General features: G+C 42.3%; 2 protein-coding genes across 2 annotated transcripts in view; both read left to right on the top strand.

The window, feature by feature from the left end:
* LOC114682931 (delta and Notch-like epidermal growth factor-related receptor) overlaps positions 1-9,003 on the top strand; it is a 202,050-nt gene extending 193,047 nt beyond the window's left edge. The window contains exon 6 of the mRNA XM_028857052.2: positions 8,852-9,003. The gene's annotated coding sequence lies outside the window, so the exon portion shown is untranslated. The remainder of the gene's footprint in view (positions 1-8,851) is intronic.
* Dner (delta/notch like EGF repeat containing) overlaps positions 1-17,565 on the top strand; it is a 152,278-nt gene that overhangs the window by 44,747 nt on the left and 89,966 nt on the right. The window contains exon 4 of the mRNA XM_037210473.1: positions 8,852-9,005. Coding sequence (XP_037066368.1) covers positions 8,852-9,005 — 154 coding nt within the window. The remainder of the gene's footprint in view (positions 1-8,851; positions 9,006-17,565) is intronic.

Raw genomic sequence — 17,565 nt, 5'->3', positions numbered from 1 at the left:
AGACAAGGTAGCAGATTATCAAGCACCATTATTGTGCCAGTATCCTTTTGGGTCTCTTTTGGCACATCTTTCCCCAAGTTTTATATCATGGCAGAGGCCAGAGCTTGTAAGGCTGTCTATCTCATTGATCCCCAACATTGACACCATCAACATTTGAGACTGGAACATTAAGATGCACTGTACAATGCTTAGCAGCATCCCTAAACTCCATTCATTAGATGCTAATAGCAGGTTCCCAATTGTAACCACCAGGGATCTCTTCAGATACTGATACTGTGTCCTGTGGGGTAAAAAGCTGCCCTGTATGATGTCATATCTGATTGTATTTTTCCACGTCTAATTACTCCCTGTCACTTGCTCTAATCTGGCCATATTGGCCTCTGGATCTTTCTTGAATGTTCTAGGCAAGTTCTTCTGGAAGTCTTTTCATTTCCAGTTGACTTACTTGGGGTGATCTTTCCATGGACACCCCTCTCATCTTCATTCAGTCACCATCTAGCTCCAGTTGTTGTATTCCGGCACATCTTCTTTAAAAGCCTGGTCTTTCCAGCCCTCCCAGAACAGTTCTTGGACTGAAGTTGGTGCTCAGTGAGCTGTTGAATGAATGGGTGGGTAAGTGAATACACGTATTACTGAATATTCCCCTTAATCTGGAACTCTTCGGTGTAAGCCATGGAGAAAGATTCATTAATATACAAATAGAATATTTGACTTCAAGCTGTAGAGGAAAACTGATATTCTACCCTGAGTTTGAAAATTAATCTCTAAATGACACATTTCATATTACTTCAAAACTACATTTACTTGTACATGAACAGTATTTTGACAAGGGTGCATCTTTTGGTAATTTAAATGAGCTACTAACTTCAAAGACATCTTCTTTGTCTCAGCCTGGCAGCATTAATTGGACTCAGATTCACTTTCTCAAGGATATTTTATAGCTTTCAATGATTAAACAATAGTTTTCTATAAAAATAAACCAACATAGTTTCTCTTATCATGAATATTCACAATTTCTTGTAAGTCAGCAGTCTTGAAACTATAAAACAAACTTCTTTATCAGTTGAGTTTGTTCTCTGATAATTTTACACGTGTATATACTGCACTCTGATTACTCCTCCTCATTGGGTCCCTCTCATCACTATCAACGCCCTTTCCTACAAGTTCCTTTTTCAGATTTGTGACTTTTGGTTTGGTTTTTTCAGAAGGGTTTCTCTGTGTAGTTTGGTGCCTGTCCTGGATCTTGCTCTGTAGACCAGGCTGGCCTCGAACTCACAGAGATCTGCCTGGCTCTGACTCATGAGTGCTGGGATTAAAGGCATGTGCCACTGCCACTCGGCTTGGTTTGGTTTTGTAACCCACTTGGTTTAATCAGGGCTGTGTGTGGCCATTGGATTGGAACCTGATGGGGTCAGTGCACAGCTGAAAGCAACAACTCCCCTCTTTGTGAATCTGTCAAGAACCGGCACGAGGGTGCAGGCCCCTGAGCTCATTCATGCTCCCTCCAAACTAAGTCTTTTTTTTTTTTTTTTTTTTTTTTTTTTTTTTATTTTTCGAGACAGAGTTTCTCTGTGTAGCTTTGCACCTTTCCTGGAACTCACTTGGTAGCCCAGGCTGGCCTCGAACTTACAGAGATCCGCCTGGCTCTGCCTCCCGAGTGCTGGGATTAAAGGCGTGAGCCACCACCGCCTGGCCTAAGTCTTTTAATAGTACAGGAGAGTTCATTGTCCATGCAGGCACTTGAACTGTACAGTGTGTGTTACAGAAGATGCAAAGATTTAACAAAAACATTTCATATTTATGGATATTTAAACATTTCCTTCCTTTCTCATCAAACAAATTTGAAATCCATTCAGTGTTTTGCTTTGTCAAAAAGCAATTGCTTTAGCAGTTTCTTATCACTTCTTTCAGTGCTTAAAGTGAAGCAAACTAAAGCATGTGCCTCTGTTTTAGCTTTGAATTAAAATAAAAGCCACCTTGATAATATTTGATTTGGGGGTCTTAATAATTTATGTTTACAATCCACATGTTTTTTCATGGTACTCACTCGGTAAGTTAAGTGCAAAATGCATCTCTCAGATAACCAAGGCAATTTATCTGTAGTATAGAATGTCTGGATACAAACCAAGCAAATTCTAGACTACAGCTGCCTATACCAATGTTGTATGGCAATTTACCACCACAGGAGGCCTGTCTGTGTTGGGTGTGTGCACAGTATCTACTATATATTTCAAAAATGGTCACAAATTTTCCTCTGCACAAAGGGCTCAAGGCACAAATCTTGCAAACATTGAATGTGTTCTCTCTTTTGCATTTGGGCAAAGAAAAGATTTTTCTCATAATATAGTTTTAGAGAAAGCAGTTTCCTATTTAAAAATCGCTGTTGCTGACAGTCCTCATGTAGCTTCAGCCAGCCACATTATCTCTGCAAACACAACCAAGAGCAAAGCCAGCATCACGGAAAACCAGATGAGCCCAGAAACTTTTGCTAGCGTGCAGAGGGGAGGTCTGTTCAGCAGGAGGAGCTCTGAGAGGTGCTAGGTACCCAGGGCAGGGAACACAGCTTCCACTGAAGAAAGCCTGCTGCCTTGACTCCAGCTGTTCTGTGTCTACAGAAGACCACGTCCTTGAACTAAAAAGGAGAGTTGGTTGCGAAGATCACAACAGGAACTCATCCTGTTCCTGTAGCAGAGAGAAGCGACATAAGCCCTCGCAGTTTGATCATATTCGAGGTTGTATTTTTTTTTTTTGGCATGGCCTCTTGCTTTGTTGGCAAGCTGAAGACTACTGCTCCTCGATTCAGCCACTTGTGAAGGGCCCTTTGATGGCGTAAAACATGATCTCATGGGAAAGGGATAGGTTTTCTTAGAAAGCGAGTCTGCTGTGGGCAGAAGGGCAGAAATGGAAGTATAACTATGAGTGGAACCAAAGCCAAATAAAAGCCATTTTGCAGAATGACTTCAGTGGGTATTCCAGGAACATAAAGATGAGTCAATGCTAGGAAATCTAGACATTCAATTAATATAACAACAAGAGACAAATGAAAGCAATAATAATTTATACAGAACGTAAAATGGCATGATACAATTCAACAGTCATTATAGCAGCCCACTATGGGGTAAATTCTTCAAACATCTTTGAGATCAAAATAAAACAGCTGCTGGTGTGACTGAGTTCCAGAGAAGGGTGACGTTATTTGCAGTCTATATAATTTTTTTGTTCTGTTTTATGTTGTTCAGAAAGCCTTGAGACTTAACTGAAAACTGGCCCATGGTGAAAAGTCAGTGTGACAACTTGTAACAAAATTTTATTAGCATTTTATTTCAGGAATGATCAGTAGCAAGAACAGTGGGTTTCAGAAGAATGGAATGAGGAAGCTCTCTTGTCACCTATTAGGAAATCTAAATGTATAGGAGTATTATCAAGAAAAGTACCACAATGGTTAAACTGGATTGAGAGACAAAGTATATTAAAGAGAAGTATGTGTAGATGTAACGGTCTTATTAAATAAGAAACACAGAGGCAAATGCAGAGTTAAAAGCCCACGAGGTCAGAGCAGTAGCTAAGAGCTGAGACTAAAACCTTTTTCTTAACCCTCACTGCCACTGCCATTCTTCCCCTCAGAAAGAGACCTACTTCCTGTGTATCTGTCTTTTTATTGACTTTCTGTTCTGCCTTCTCATTGGTTGTAAACCCAACCACATGACCTCCTTGTCACTGCTTGTGTATACAGACCTCCAGGTCTTCTGTGGTTGGTATTGAGATTAAAGGCATGTGTCTCCATGTTGGTGGTGTCCTTGAACACACAGAGATCTGCCTGTCATGTGATCAGGATTAAGGGCGTGTGCTACCACTGCCAGACTTCTGCTATGGCTTGTTGTTAGTTCTGACCCCCGGGCACTTTTATTTATTAAAATACAAATAAAATCACATTTCAGCACAAATAAAATATCACCATAAGTGTGGACAACTCTGTCTTCTTTCAGGGGGAAGGAAGGTATGGGTTGTGCTGATAGGGTACTGGATGGAGGTCCTGAAAGTATCTAAGATTAGTGGCTGTCTTAGTATTTCTATTGCTGCAATGAAACACCATGACCAAAAAGCAAGTTGGGGAGGAAAGGGTTTATTTGGCTTATACTTCAGCATTGCTGTTCATCACTGAAGGAAGCAGGACAGGAACCCAAAGATGGCAGGATCCCTGAGGCAGGAGCTGATGCAGAGGCCATGGAGAAGAGCTGCTTACTGGTTTGCTTCCCACAGCTTGCTTAGCCACCTTCTTATAGAGCCCAGGACCATGGGTTGGGCCCTCCCTCATTGATCACTAAATGAGAACATTCTATATAAATGTAATTAATGATCTGGTAATCAGGAGAGGTTTATTTCTGGGGTAACTTACAGCTAGTAGGGGTTGGTTACAGGATCTAGGAGAGATGAGGTACCATTCAGCGGAGAAATCTGGCTTGGTCTACCATCCAGCTTCCAGGACCATGAGGTATCCAGAAGAACTAAGCATATAAGCATCTTGAGTCTTAAGGGGCTCCTTCTCAGCCACACTTCAGGGGCAGGTCATAGGCAGGTGTGGCAGTTACCTGCTGTCACACTAGAGGCAGTATTTCAAGGTCAAAGCTGGAACAGCTACCCACTACATCTCCCCACTTTTGTCTAAATAAGAAAATTCTAACCTAATACAAAACTATTTACAATAGGGATGGTTATCAAATATTGTCCCAGAGGAATAAGGGATAATGACCTAGACAGGATGAAACTATACCAACAAAAACAACACCAAATAAGAAACACATACTAGGGCTGGAGAGATGGCTCAGAGATTAAGAGCACTGGATGCTCCTCCAGAGGTTCTGAGTTCAATTCCCAGCAACCACATGGTGGCTCACAACCATCTGTAATGAGATCTGGCGCCCTCTTCTGGCCTGCAGGCATACATGCAGGCAGAATGTTGTATACATAATAAATAAATAAATAAATAAATCTTTAAAAAAAAAAAAGAAAAAGAAACACATACTAAAATCCAGAGGAGTCTGGAACATAGGTAAATGGCACAGCATTCCAAAAGATGTCCTACCTTGAAGAACCTAAATCTAATACTTAATATGTTCTAGCTAAGATACAAGAAGATTGTAATTATAACTGTTAGTCTCCAATCTCAAGGTCAAAGCTGGAACAGCTACCCATTACAATGCCTTACAGCTGGATCTTGTAGAAGCATTTCCTCAAATGAGGTTTCTTCCTCTCTGATGACTCTAGCTTTTGTCAAATTGACACACAAAACCAGTCAGTACAGTGGTATGCCAGTAATACCAGCTCTTAGTGGGCTAAGGCAGGAGAGTTATGAATTTAAGGCCAGCTTTTACAAGATCTTATCTCAAACAACAATAACAACTATTAGGGCAGGTATCTGGGATAAGGGATAGGAAGAGAGGATGGGTGGCAGAGGTTGTAGGTGAGGCTTTGGACAGTGGTGATAGAATGCCTGCTATGGGGCTGTGGAAATGGCCCAGTCACTATAGTGAATGTCAGTATGAAGACCTGAATTTGATCCCCAGAACCTCTAGGATAGTGGTGCTTGCTTGTAATCCAGTGCTGGGAAAGTGGAGACAGGTAGATCCTTGGGGCTTGCTGGAAAGTCAGCCTAGCCTTTTTGGTGAGTCCCAGGGCCATGAAAGATCTGTCAAAAGAAGTAATGGACAGTGCCTGACAAACTACACCAAAGGTATGGCTTCCACATACACGTGCATACACTTGCACACATGTGTACCTGCAGGACACTAACACTCTATCCACCCTCATCTCTTTCCACCTCCCCAGGAATACCTATCCATGTACAGGACTTGGGGAGAGAGCCAAGAAATGTGCTTTTGTTTAGATCTTTTTTTAAAAAAAATTATGTTAGCTAAGTAGCTTTATTCTTTGGATATAATAAAGGCAGGACATGACACAATAAGAAGGCAAATATAGCTGTATTAAGCTATGGGTAAATTTTGAGGGCTATATAATCTTCCACATTGCCACTCTGGAAGATAGTAGTCACATACATTTCAAACTCATTACTCTTGGTGAACTTTTTTGACTATTCTTAGGGCACTACCTTTCTTGAGGGCTGTAGTGGTAGCAAATCTCCATATTATAAAGACAAATTTTTAATTTTTCAATTTTTATTATTTGATAATTTCATACACACATATAATACATTTTTCACCAAAGCATTTCTCTCCTCCAGCCCCCCACTGCTTTTCTCTCCCAGCTCTCTCTACTTTTGAAGCCATACAGTCCACTTGGTGCTGCCTGTGTGCACACAGTGTAGGGGCATCGCTTGGAGCCTCTCAGCGGTTTTACCCTTGAAGAAAGCTGACTCTCACTCCCCCAGCAGCCATCAGTTGCCTCAGCTAGGGGTGGGACTTCATGGGCTTCTCCTCCATCCATGCGGAGATTTTGGCTGACTTGATTTGTGTCAGTCTTGTGCATACAGTCACAGCTGCTATGAGTTTGTGTGTGCAACAGTCCAGCTATGTCCAAAAAAATAACTGTTTCACTGTAGACCTCCATTAACTTTGCCTCTTACATGCTTTCTGCTACAGTGTTCACCAATATTCTTCTCTTTGGCCTCTTTCATCTTCACCGTGATCTACATAGTTTTGTATAAGTGTTGGAGCCAGGTCTGTGTTTTCCTCATGCCTGTAGGAAGGTCCAGTTTCCATTTCCCTTTTTTTCTTTAATTGTTGTTACACACACACACACACACACACACACACACACACACACACACTCCTAAATATAAAAACAAAACCTTCTCATCTGTATAAAGTTTCATGTATGTTTTCAGGATTGATCATTTGGTATTGGGAAGACGATTGCTCATACTCCCAGCATTCCTTAGGTACCTGTAGTTTGTCTAGGGCTGAGGCCTGATGAGCTTTCTTCCTTTTACATTAGTATGTCAATTGGTGTCATCTTTGTTCAGATCATCTTTAGGCAGTCATGTCAGTGAAATGTCTCTGACATTTCTAGGAGATACAATCTCACGTCCAATTTCCTGTTCCTCTGGCTCTCACAATCTTTCCATTCTCTCTTCTGTAATGACCCCTGAGCCGTAAATGCAAGAGTTGTATTGTAGATGTATTTGTAGTTACTGGGCTTTGCAACTCCACATGTTAATTAATGGTTGCGGTTTTCTGTAATGGTCTCTGCTGCAAAGAGAAGTGTCCTTGATGTGGGATGAGAAGTATACTTACCTGAGGATATAATGATACATATTTAGAATACAGTTGGGATTATGCTGGTTTAATAGAGCGGTAGTTGTAGGTTCTCCTTCAAGGTCTGTGACTTCATTAGGTAGCAGGCTCAGTTTCTAGTACCAAGCACGAGTCCCTCTTGATGAACAGGTCTTACATTCAATTAGAGAGCTGTTGGTCACTGCTGTGGGATGTTCTGTATGTCCTGTGGGAGCCTGTTCTTGGGTTCCTTGTGGCTTTACCCAGCAGGTCCGCATAGAGGATGATTAGGACCATGGGCCTGAGTGCAGGTGTCTGAGATGGTCTGCACTTGGCTGTGCTGGGGGATGGTCTGTATGTCAAGTTGCTCTGATTGGTCAATAAATAAAACCTGATTGGTCGTGGCTAGGCAGGATGTATAGGCGGGATTAACAGAGAGGAGAAAAAAAGAACAGGAAAGCAGAAGGCTGGGGCAGAGAGACACTGCAGCCACCGCCATGACCAGCAGCATGTGAAGATGCCGGTAAGCCACCAGCCACGTGGCAAGGCATAGACTTATGGAAATGGATTAATTTAAGCTATAAGGACAGTTAGCAAGAAGCCTGCCACGGCCATACAGTTTATAAGTGATATAAGCGTCTGAGTGATTATTTTATAAGTGGATTGTGGGACTGCGGGGGCTTGGGGAACCTGGAGAGAAGCCCTCCAGCAACAGGTCACTGTCGAGGTATGCGTGCCTCTGTTGTACCCTTAGGGTTATTGTGCCATGCGGGTGGTTGTGGTTCGTAGTCATCATAACTGCGAGTAGGACTGTTGGGGGCTTCCCTTCTGTGCATGCTTGCATGGCATTTCTGGCACCATGAAAGCTAGTCCTTAGGAAGAAGGGGGTCAAGTCAGATCCAGTTCTGGTCCTCTGGTCCTGTGTCTGAAGTGCATGGTGTTTTCAGCAATAGGGACTTAGGAAGGTCCAGTTTGATTTGGGCTTTTCAGCTACTTTAGAATAAACCTTTAATTCAAAGTCATTTTTTTTTGAGTCCAATGTTTGAGTTATAGCATTGTATTAAGGTCATGTGTTTGTAATAAATGAAATGAAATGCTGCTTGAATCAGATCCTTTATCTTTTCCCTGGCTCCCAGGGTCTCTTTGAGATCAATTTATAAAGTCATTCAGTGAGTCTGCTTGGTGTACTGGAAAGATGGGCCAAGTAGGCCATTTGGGTTGTGAGCACTATCTATGCTGAGGCTTTGAGCTGGTTGGCATGGTACCCAATTTGGATGGCATGGTGTACTATGGCAAAGCTGCCATTCCCATGGGTCAGCGAAACTTTACTTTTAGTTTAAAACAAGTTGTTCTTTCTATTTCTATTTTGGGTAGATTGAAAGTAGTTGGGATAAATATGAATAAGCTATAAAAATAAATGTCCAAAATTAAACTGCAAAGAGCCACGTACTATTTTTCACATACCAGGACTTAACCAGATTATGACATAAAGTTGGGGGATTAAATCACTCAGCACTAATGCCTTTATAAAAGCACAGGACTTTTGAACCTTCAGTTTTGCCCAAAGCATGTGTTTTAGAGTATTGTATTCATGTATTACATCCCCTATTTTTGTGTCTTAGGCAACTTTTTCCTGCACCTGTGAGGACCAGTACATTGGCACATTCTGTGAAGAATTTGATGCTTGCCAGAGGAAACCCTGCCAGAATGAAGCAAGCTGTATCGATGCAAATGAGAAGCAGGATGGAAGCAATTTCACTTGCCACTGCCTTCCTGGTAAGGTTTACACAGCCAGTAGCCAGCAGGTGTCTCTCTGGAGAAAGTATGCACATCAATTATGGGTGGGCAAGCAATACTCTGTTCAGCTGCTGGACAAAAGGGTCTCATTTGAACTTTTCAGTCTGCATACACTTAAGGACTGGGAGAAGGAAATGGATGTAGGCTAAACACACCCTGGGCTTGTTTTGAGATGTTAGGGTGTTTTGATCAGGAAAATGATATTCTTAGTCAAGCAGCAAACTGTATGTTTCAGAAAACAATTGCACAAGTATGTCTTGAAATGGGGTGGTATTGCTCTAGGTGATTACATCAAGTCACTTAAGAAAAAATCTAGGATGAACCACAGAAGTTGTTGTGCATAGGCACCCGAGCCTCCCATTTATGACCATTTTCTTTGGTTCATGTGTGAACCTCAGCCTGAGTTCCCAGCAGGCTGTTCTCCATTACAGGGCAAGTCTTATTAATATGGGGTATTCTCAAATGGAACATGAGATTTGAAATTCTCTAAGCATTTGAGCATCTTGATACTGTTGTGAAAAAGTGAAAGAATATTACATTTTTCTTTTGCCATGCGAACAACTCAAATCACTTTTCTCCTTTTGCATCTCGTCCTGTTGCCAGTCTCTGCTATTGTGTGGGAACTTGGGGTGAGACAGGAGTTGAAACTGGAGTGGGGGAGTGAGAGTCATAGAGTATTGGTGAAATTATTAAGGCCACTCCACGTAGTTAAAAGAGAGGTGTATTAGTGGCGTGACTTACAAATGAAGGGATAGGTAGGTTGCAGGGTCTGGGGAAGACGTAGCACAGTCCGGCGGTGTTCTCTGGAGAACTCTGCTTGGTCTACCTCTAGCGTCCAGGGTCCAGGAACCAAGAGAGGGTGGCACATCCCAATCTCGGGTCTTCAGGGCCCTCTCTTGGCCCTGCCTTGTAGGCGTGAAAGTTACCGAAGCCTCAGTGGGGGTTGGAACTTCCAGATCAAAGCTGGAATGGCTACCCACTACAATAGAGATTTGTTACTCCCTGTATGAAACACAGACAAACAGTGTATAAGTTTATCAACTGGAAAGGACAGTTCTTACTTATCAAATCCTAGGAATCAGATAGTAATTTGCCACATCTGTCAAGTCATTTTGTGTGTGTGTGTGTGTGTGTGTGTGTGTGTGTGTGTGTGTGTGAGATATAGGTCAGATGATACTATTTTTCTACATACACATTTCTAAAAGATCATTGTATACTGTAGCTTCTATTTTCTGGCTACTTACAGGTTGATCACATGTGTCCTTTCATGGCAGTGCACATGGAACCATTATGCCTCCTATGTCTGTATGTCTGGGTTAGATTCTTCTCCAACCCACTCATCTAAATGCCACCTTGGTATCTCTATTTGGATGTTCCAGGCCCTCGTAAGCTCAGGCATCCCCAAACTGATCTCAGTGGCCCCAGCTCTGCATAGCTCATCTTCCTGTCTTCCAGCCAGTCCTCTACAAGTTATCCCAGGTGCCCCTTGCCTTCTATTTCTGCATTGTTTTTACTTTCAAGTACCCTCTATTTTACCACCTGTAACAGTCAGTTTTTTTCTTACTGTAACAAAGATGCCTGAAGTTAAAAGCTCAAGGGGAAGAACTTATTCGGGTCCTGACTGCATGGTTGTTTGAATCCATTATTCTTGGACTGTAGTTAGATAGACTTTGCTTTTATAGTTATTACATTTTATGCCTTATTTAAGATACTGTTTTCTTGTTTCTGATCATATTTTATTTCTTCTATTAAGAAAACAGCTATTTCATAGTACCATACTTATCAACAGCTATAAGTTGTTTTACTGCACTGCTTGTTAATAAGGCAGTTGTAGTATTTTCTGAATATTATGTCTTGCCATCCCTGCCCCACTCCCCAATTTTCCATGGAATATCATGTTTACACCTAGGCGTCACTGCACGTTGTTCACAGATTAAACGGGGCTCCAAATGAAATGAATGCTCTCGATGGTGTGAGCACAGTGCTTTGAGTCTCTTTTTGGAGATGGGTTGCCTGTTTGAAGTTGTCCACCTGTGAGAAACTCTCATCCCACAGAAGCTTGCTTTGTTTAGTGGGATTTTAAAGCAGCTATAGAGTTACAGACACTATTTAAAAGCTTTTTTTTTAATTCTTTGAAAATTTCATATATACATATAATAAAATGGGATTGTATCCATCTCCCATTTGCCCCCTCCATCTTCTCTGGGATCTCCCTCCACATGCCCCCTCTCAACTTTATATCCTTTCATGATCCTAAGAAAAACCAGTTCATTAAGCCAGTTTGTCAGTGTTCTGAGTTACTTGAGTCAGTGTTGGTAGAAGAAAGAGTGACCTGCAGGATGTATTACAGCTTTTGCTAGCAGCAGGGGATCAGCTTCTGATGAACTGAATGCCTAGCAGCTTGCAGAAGCCTCTTTACTGTTACACAAAAGGTACTTTTAAGCACATCAATTTCTGCATACCAAACCTCTTATCTGATCTAGGAGTTGTCTGAAGGAAGAATCATCCAAGCAATTCTCAGACTTCTTGGTTTGCCAGGTATATCTGGGGACTAAGTTATGCAAAGGCTGTGAATGAATCATTTAGGGGAAAGCAGCTCCATAAACCTCAGACAACAACCACTGACTATGTACAAAAGGTTACTCAAAAGCCGAGGTGCCGTCATTCCGGAATTCATGGCAGATTCGTGGGTCTGTGGAATCTCTCTCTACTCCAGTTAGTGTGGCCCATGTGTGCGTGTGTGCAGGACCATCCCTAGGAGAAGGGACCCACCAGTGGCCAGACTCTCAATACACAGAATGGTTCTCTCTCTGCAGCAGTTATCAACTGCCAGCAGCTCCATCAGTTAGGGGCATGACCTCACCAGCTCCATCAGTTAGGGGCGTGACCTCCCCAGCTCCATCAGTTAGGGGTGTGACCTCACCCATCTGCGCTAGAATTCTGGCTCGCTTCGTTTTGTGCAGGTCTTGTGCAGTCAGCCAGTTACGGTTCATGAGATTTTTTTTTTTTTTGATTCATGGGTAATCTAGAGATTATGAATATGGTGGGTTAGAATTAGAGTTGATTCAATAACAAACACTTGTCTCTTTTGGTTTTTATTTGGTTTTTAAAACAATAGCTTGTAAGCAGGACTTTTCTAGTTGCTGAGAAGTCATGGCTTTCAGAAAAGTTATGTACACATCTGAACAATATAAAATGAGTTCTATATTATTGTTAAAATTTGTATCATGAGGAAAATGTTATTATCAAGTGTGATAGATATTACTCTTGAAACTGGCAATACTTTCAGAAAGATTATCAAAGACATGAAATACTGCAGGAGAATCTAACAAGAAGTTCTGAATTTGATGAATTAAATCAGATTTTGTCTAAATTCTTGGTAATCTCCCATTGCCTGGTCCCCATGTGGGCCTTCTGATTTGAACTGATAAAATTAACTCTCTTTGGTTCTTGAGCCTGCCTGGGTTTGGGGAAGGAACACACACAACTCTCTCCATCATGTCAAACCCCCTGCTTTGGTAACACACAGGAAATATATGAGTAAAATGAAATTTAACTGTTTAAACCAAGACTATTTTATTAAAGCCTTCTAACATCAAGAATATGATTTTTCCTCAAAGGAGCCATTTCTTTTTTATTATTATTATTATTATTATTATTATTAAAGAATAGCTGTGATACAAATTCACAACTGCCACTGCCAAAATATTATTAGCATTTTGCAAAGGATTTCCATAATGCCTCAAAGCACCACATTGTTCTGACTAATCGGTGATTTTAGACTATTTTTAAGAACTCATCATTGCTGAAGCAAGTGTAGCATGTGGTCCCTCTACTATTACCTTGGAAACATTGATTGCTAGAGGGTCAGTGCCTGTGAAGTTGGTACCTCCACCTGGGAACAAGTTCCCACATCTACTGTGAGTCCTCACATGTGATCCAATTGTGTTTAAGTGGACTATGGTGCTGTGCTTAAAGATGGGCTGCTTCTATGTTTTAGGCTAGAAGGCATTGAGATCTTTCCTCTATATGTGTGAAGTCTGGAGGCTGAAGGACAAATTCAAGGTCACAAGGCCTATGGGAGAAACAGATACAGCTCCGTTACTCTGTGCCCACCTGTGAGCTTTTCTCTGCACACCAGTGGCTCCTCAGTTTTTCATTTACTCTGTATATTAGAAGGTACTGGTGGTTCTGACTTCTTCTCTGGTCTTCTCAGAACCAGAGATGGCATCAGTTAGGACTAAGGGGGCAGGGATGGCAAAACCAAAATTATGTGGCTCACAGGGGATTTCAAGCTGGCCTTTCTGATTTACTGGTTATGTGACCATCCTAAACTTCCTTAAAGCCCTGGCAGGTTTCTTCATTTTTAAAATACAAGATGATGAAAAGATCATTCATTCACCCAACAGTTATTTATCAAATGCTACAATCAGGTGTTTTCTGGGTTCTCTGAATACAGCTGCTCAAGTCCTTGTGCACACAGAGGTCACAGTTTAGGGGTGGAGATGGTTAAACCATGTGTATGCATGTGTGTACTGTGGTGTCTGTATGTGTGTATACATGTATGTTTGTGCATATGTGTGTATACATGTATGTTTGTGCATATGTGTATATGTATGTGGTCAACACAAGGAAATAGGGTGTAATTGGGTCAATGAGTGACACACTCATGAATGGAGTTGCTGTCCTAATAAAAGAGGTCCCTGCCTTCCTTTCTGCCATGTAAGGACAGCAGAGAACATCTGCCATGTAAGGACAGCAGAGAGGAAGAGGGCCTGACTAGATACCGAATCTGCTGGCACCTTGATTTTGGACTACCTAGACTCCAGTTCTACCAGCACGATGCTGTTGGCATTTCATAGTTCTCCAGTGTCAGGCACCAGCTCACAGGGATCTTGTCCCAAAGATGATGGGAGCCTTTGATGGCCAACTGCAGTGGCCCATGTGATGCCCTTCTTGGAAAGATCAGTCTGGAACTGGGGGAAGATTGAGCACCAGAAGGCACACTAAGAAGATGGCTAGGAGGCTATTGGCCATCTAGGCAGCATATAAGCACAGCTGGCCCACTGCCTGTAGAAGTGACAAGAGGCTTTGACTGGGCATGTAGTTGAGGGTAGAGCTGATGATACTTGCTGGCCAGTTGGATAGGAAGTATGATTATAGTGAGAAATTGTGGATGCCTTCAAAAATTTTAAAGTAAGAGCTCATTGAGATATCATCCATATACTATTGAAATATGTAATTCAATGGATTTTTAGTATATTCAGGGTTGGGTAACTATCATTACGATAAATTTTAGGACATTTCATCACCTTAAAATAGGCATTCATCACCTGATCCTACTACTTCCCCAAACTCCAGCTCTAGGCAACTTTCTGCCTCATAGATTTGCCTGCTTTAGACATTGCATATAAATTCAGTTATATGATAGGTAATGCTTATAAGCAGTTTTTCCCATTGAGTACAATGCTTCTATGGCTCATCCATGACATGATGTGGATGGGTACTGCTTTCTTCATAACTCCTGAGTCGTTTTCCCTGAGGAGATACACCATGATTTGGTCATTCACTCATGTCCTTGTGGCTGGAGGCCACTGTGGAAAATGCTGTTGTGTTCTTCCCAAGTCTTGCCACACCATCTAATCTTCCATTTTGGTCCTTTCCTCTTTTCTACTATATTCCATGTCCCTCTCCATCTCTCTTGCTCCTTATCTGCTAGGGACCCAGTTCTCTGTCTGAACCCTGTCCCTTTACACCATTAAGAATGCAGCAAATCATCACTGCTTCTCTGTGTTCAGCTTCTCTCCCTCCTTTCTTCCTTTTTCCTCCTCTCCCTTTCTCTCGATCTCTAGTTCCCTGTCTTGCTCCTCTCTCCTCCCCTCTTTCTTTGTCTTTGGTACATATTGATCTGTTTGACTGGTTGTTTTTTTAAATGAAATTACCGACTTGCTCACATCACATCATGGAGCTGCTTCTTCAAGGTCAGCTGTCAGTGTCATCTCCTTCTGGTCTTCTCTCTGCCCACAGTGCTTGTCTCTTTGGAAGCATTCCTTGTGTGGTTTGCAGAACCTTTCTGTGTCCATTCTCCCGAGTTCTCACGAGATCTCCTCTCCCACTTCCCTTTTTAGCCACTCTCCTGGGCCTTTGATAGCGATTTCTCCTTCCAAGATGTCACCACAAGGATGGCTTCCAGACCCTCCTTCCAGTCTGGCCTCTCACCTCAGCTCTGGCAGCATTATTGGACTTGGCATTGATGCATCTGCTCACTGCTGCTGATGCCGTGGTCTCCCTCATTGCTCAGACTGGATGCTGGACCTTGATGGTTCTGCCTTTCTATCATTAATCCCTGGACACTCACCAATTCACCTTATTTATGATGATTCCTTATCTGACTCTTTTTTCCTCTGCCACCACAACAGCCCTGATTTAAGCTGCTGTCATCTGCTGCCTGAGTGATAGTGACAAGCCTCTGCCTCCTTACATTCTATCTTTTCTTTGTTCACTGCTGCTTGTGATACTTGGGAAGCTCAGACTGGGGATGACTGAAGGGGTGCTCTGGACTGAGAAGGGAAAAACCAGTGCCCAGGGATGTTGTTTTTCATGACCTTGGGGAAATGCTTCGATCTTACTATGTCTCTATCCAAAGTAGGGTGGAAGGATGGTAGTCAATGGCCACAGTTGAATGACTGCTTTGGCAATACAGTAGATACCTGTGGCATGCTCAGACAGGTACTTGCCTGGTACACAGTTAGCACTCAAAGGTGCCAGCTGCCACATCTGTTGCCAAAGTGAGAGCAAAAGCCTGTAGCTCGGCACAGAGCCCACCACTGCTTCCTTCAGTCAGAACTTGGACTTTAGCTCCCTGTGGTTCCTGTACTGGACCATTGGCAACACTTAGGACCTTCTCTCTCCTCTCCTAAAGCAGGAGAGCCAGGATGCATACTGCCCCTGCCTCAAAGAGGGTCTGTTGGCCCTCATTGTTAGAATTCTGCCCTCACTCCAGCTGCAGGACTGCACATACACAGTTCATGAGTTAAGCAAGGGTCTTGTGTCTTACATCATCAGTGTGTGCTGGTGATCATATATGCACAACATGGTCGCACATCTGAGCATGCTTGGCATGGCTCTGTAAGCCCACCTGCACTCTAAAGAGCCATGACTCAGACTCCACCCTCTCTTTTTCTCTCTGTGTTCTGTTCTGCTGTCTCATTTTCCCTCTCTCTGCACAGGCTTTCCTCCCAGGCCTGGTTCTCTTGTCTCCCTCCCCCCAATAAAGCTCTAAAACTAATATTGGGTTCTGTCATGACCATGACCTCTCCATGTGGTAACCAGTGCTGTAACCAGTGCCACTTATCATTCATTTCATTGGTGCCATGACTCGAAGGAGGAAGAGGGGGTGGGTACAAGAGAACATATGCATACACAAACATACATGTACACATAGTCATGTTTATATTCTTATATATTCCATGTTTGTACCAGTGCAAATGAACATGCAACACACATACATACATATACATACAGCATACACCTGCACACAGATATATACATACATTTATATGCATTCACATGATCATGTACACACACACACACACACACACACACACACACACACACACACACACACACAAGCCCAGGATGAGTGGCCCATATGGGACACCTCTTTCTCTAGCCTTGGACATTGATACAAGAGAAAGGTGAAGAATGAATTTCTTTCTCTATCCCTTCAACCTGAGCTTGGTTTAAGGGCTCCTTTATGACTCTTGAATATCGTCCAGCCCAGAGGTATCCACCAGAGAAGGCAACTCAAACACAGGTTCAAGCCAGTAGAAGTCTTTATTAGCTGGCCAGTGATAACATTGGGTATTCAGGACCCAAGTGCAGTCCCAAGCCTTTCTCATGGTGGGCTTTTAGACACAAAACAAACAAAACAACAACATCAACAACAACGAAACACATCCTAGATTGACATACCCCACTTAGCAAGAACAGTTCGTCAGAAGCAGAACTTCAAAAGCCAAAAAGCAAGATTAGTCCATTCAGGGACTTGCCAGAATTCTGGACTTTGATGGACTAGGTCTTTGCTCTCCTTTGGTACTTGTTGCTGATCATGTCCTAGGTTCCAAGGCCTGAATGGCACTTTCACAATGGCATCACTCATGCTAAGGTCTGGGGACCTGTTATTCTTTTTGTTTTTTAAATTTTCCTTCAGTAATCTGAATTATATACAAAAAATTTAAATGAATAGCATTAATATTTTATATTAAAAGAATACTTGCTGGTCACTTTCCTGTTTAGTAGATACACAATGTCAGAATAATCTGGAAGGTTTCTTTTTGATTTTTTTTAATCTTTATATTTCAGTTTTAAGAGTGGTGTGTGTGTGTGTGTGTGTGTGTGTGTGTGTGTGTGTGTGTGTGTACATGTGCATTTGTCATGGGACATGTGTGGACATGAGAGGACATATCAGGTGTCACTACTCATCTTCCACCTTGTTTGAGGCAAAGTGTCTTGATGTTAGCCATTGTGTACACATGGC

This window comes from Peromyscus leucopus, chromosome 13, assembly GCF_004664715.2.
Source record: "Peromyscus leucopus breed LL Stock chromosome 13, UCI_PerLeu_2.1, whole genome shotgun sequence".
In the NCBI taxonomy this organism is placed as follows: domain Eukaryota; kingdom Metazoa; phylum Chordata; class Mammalia; order Rodentia; family Cricetidae; genus Peromyscus; species Peromyscus leucopus.
The sequence above is the reverse complement of the archived record's forward strand: the minus strand, read 5'-3'. Positions and strand labels throughout refer to the sequence as shown.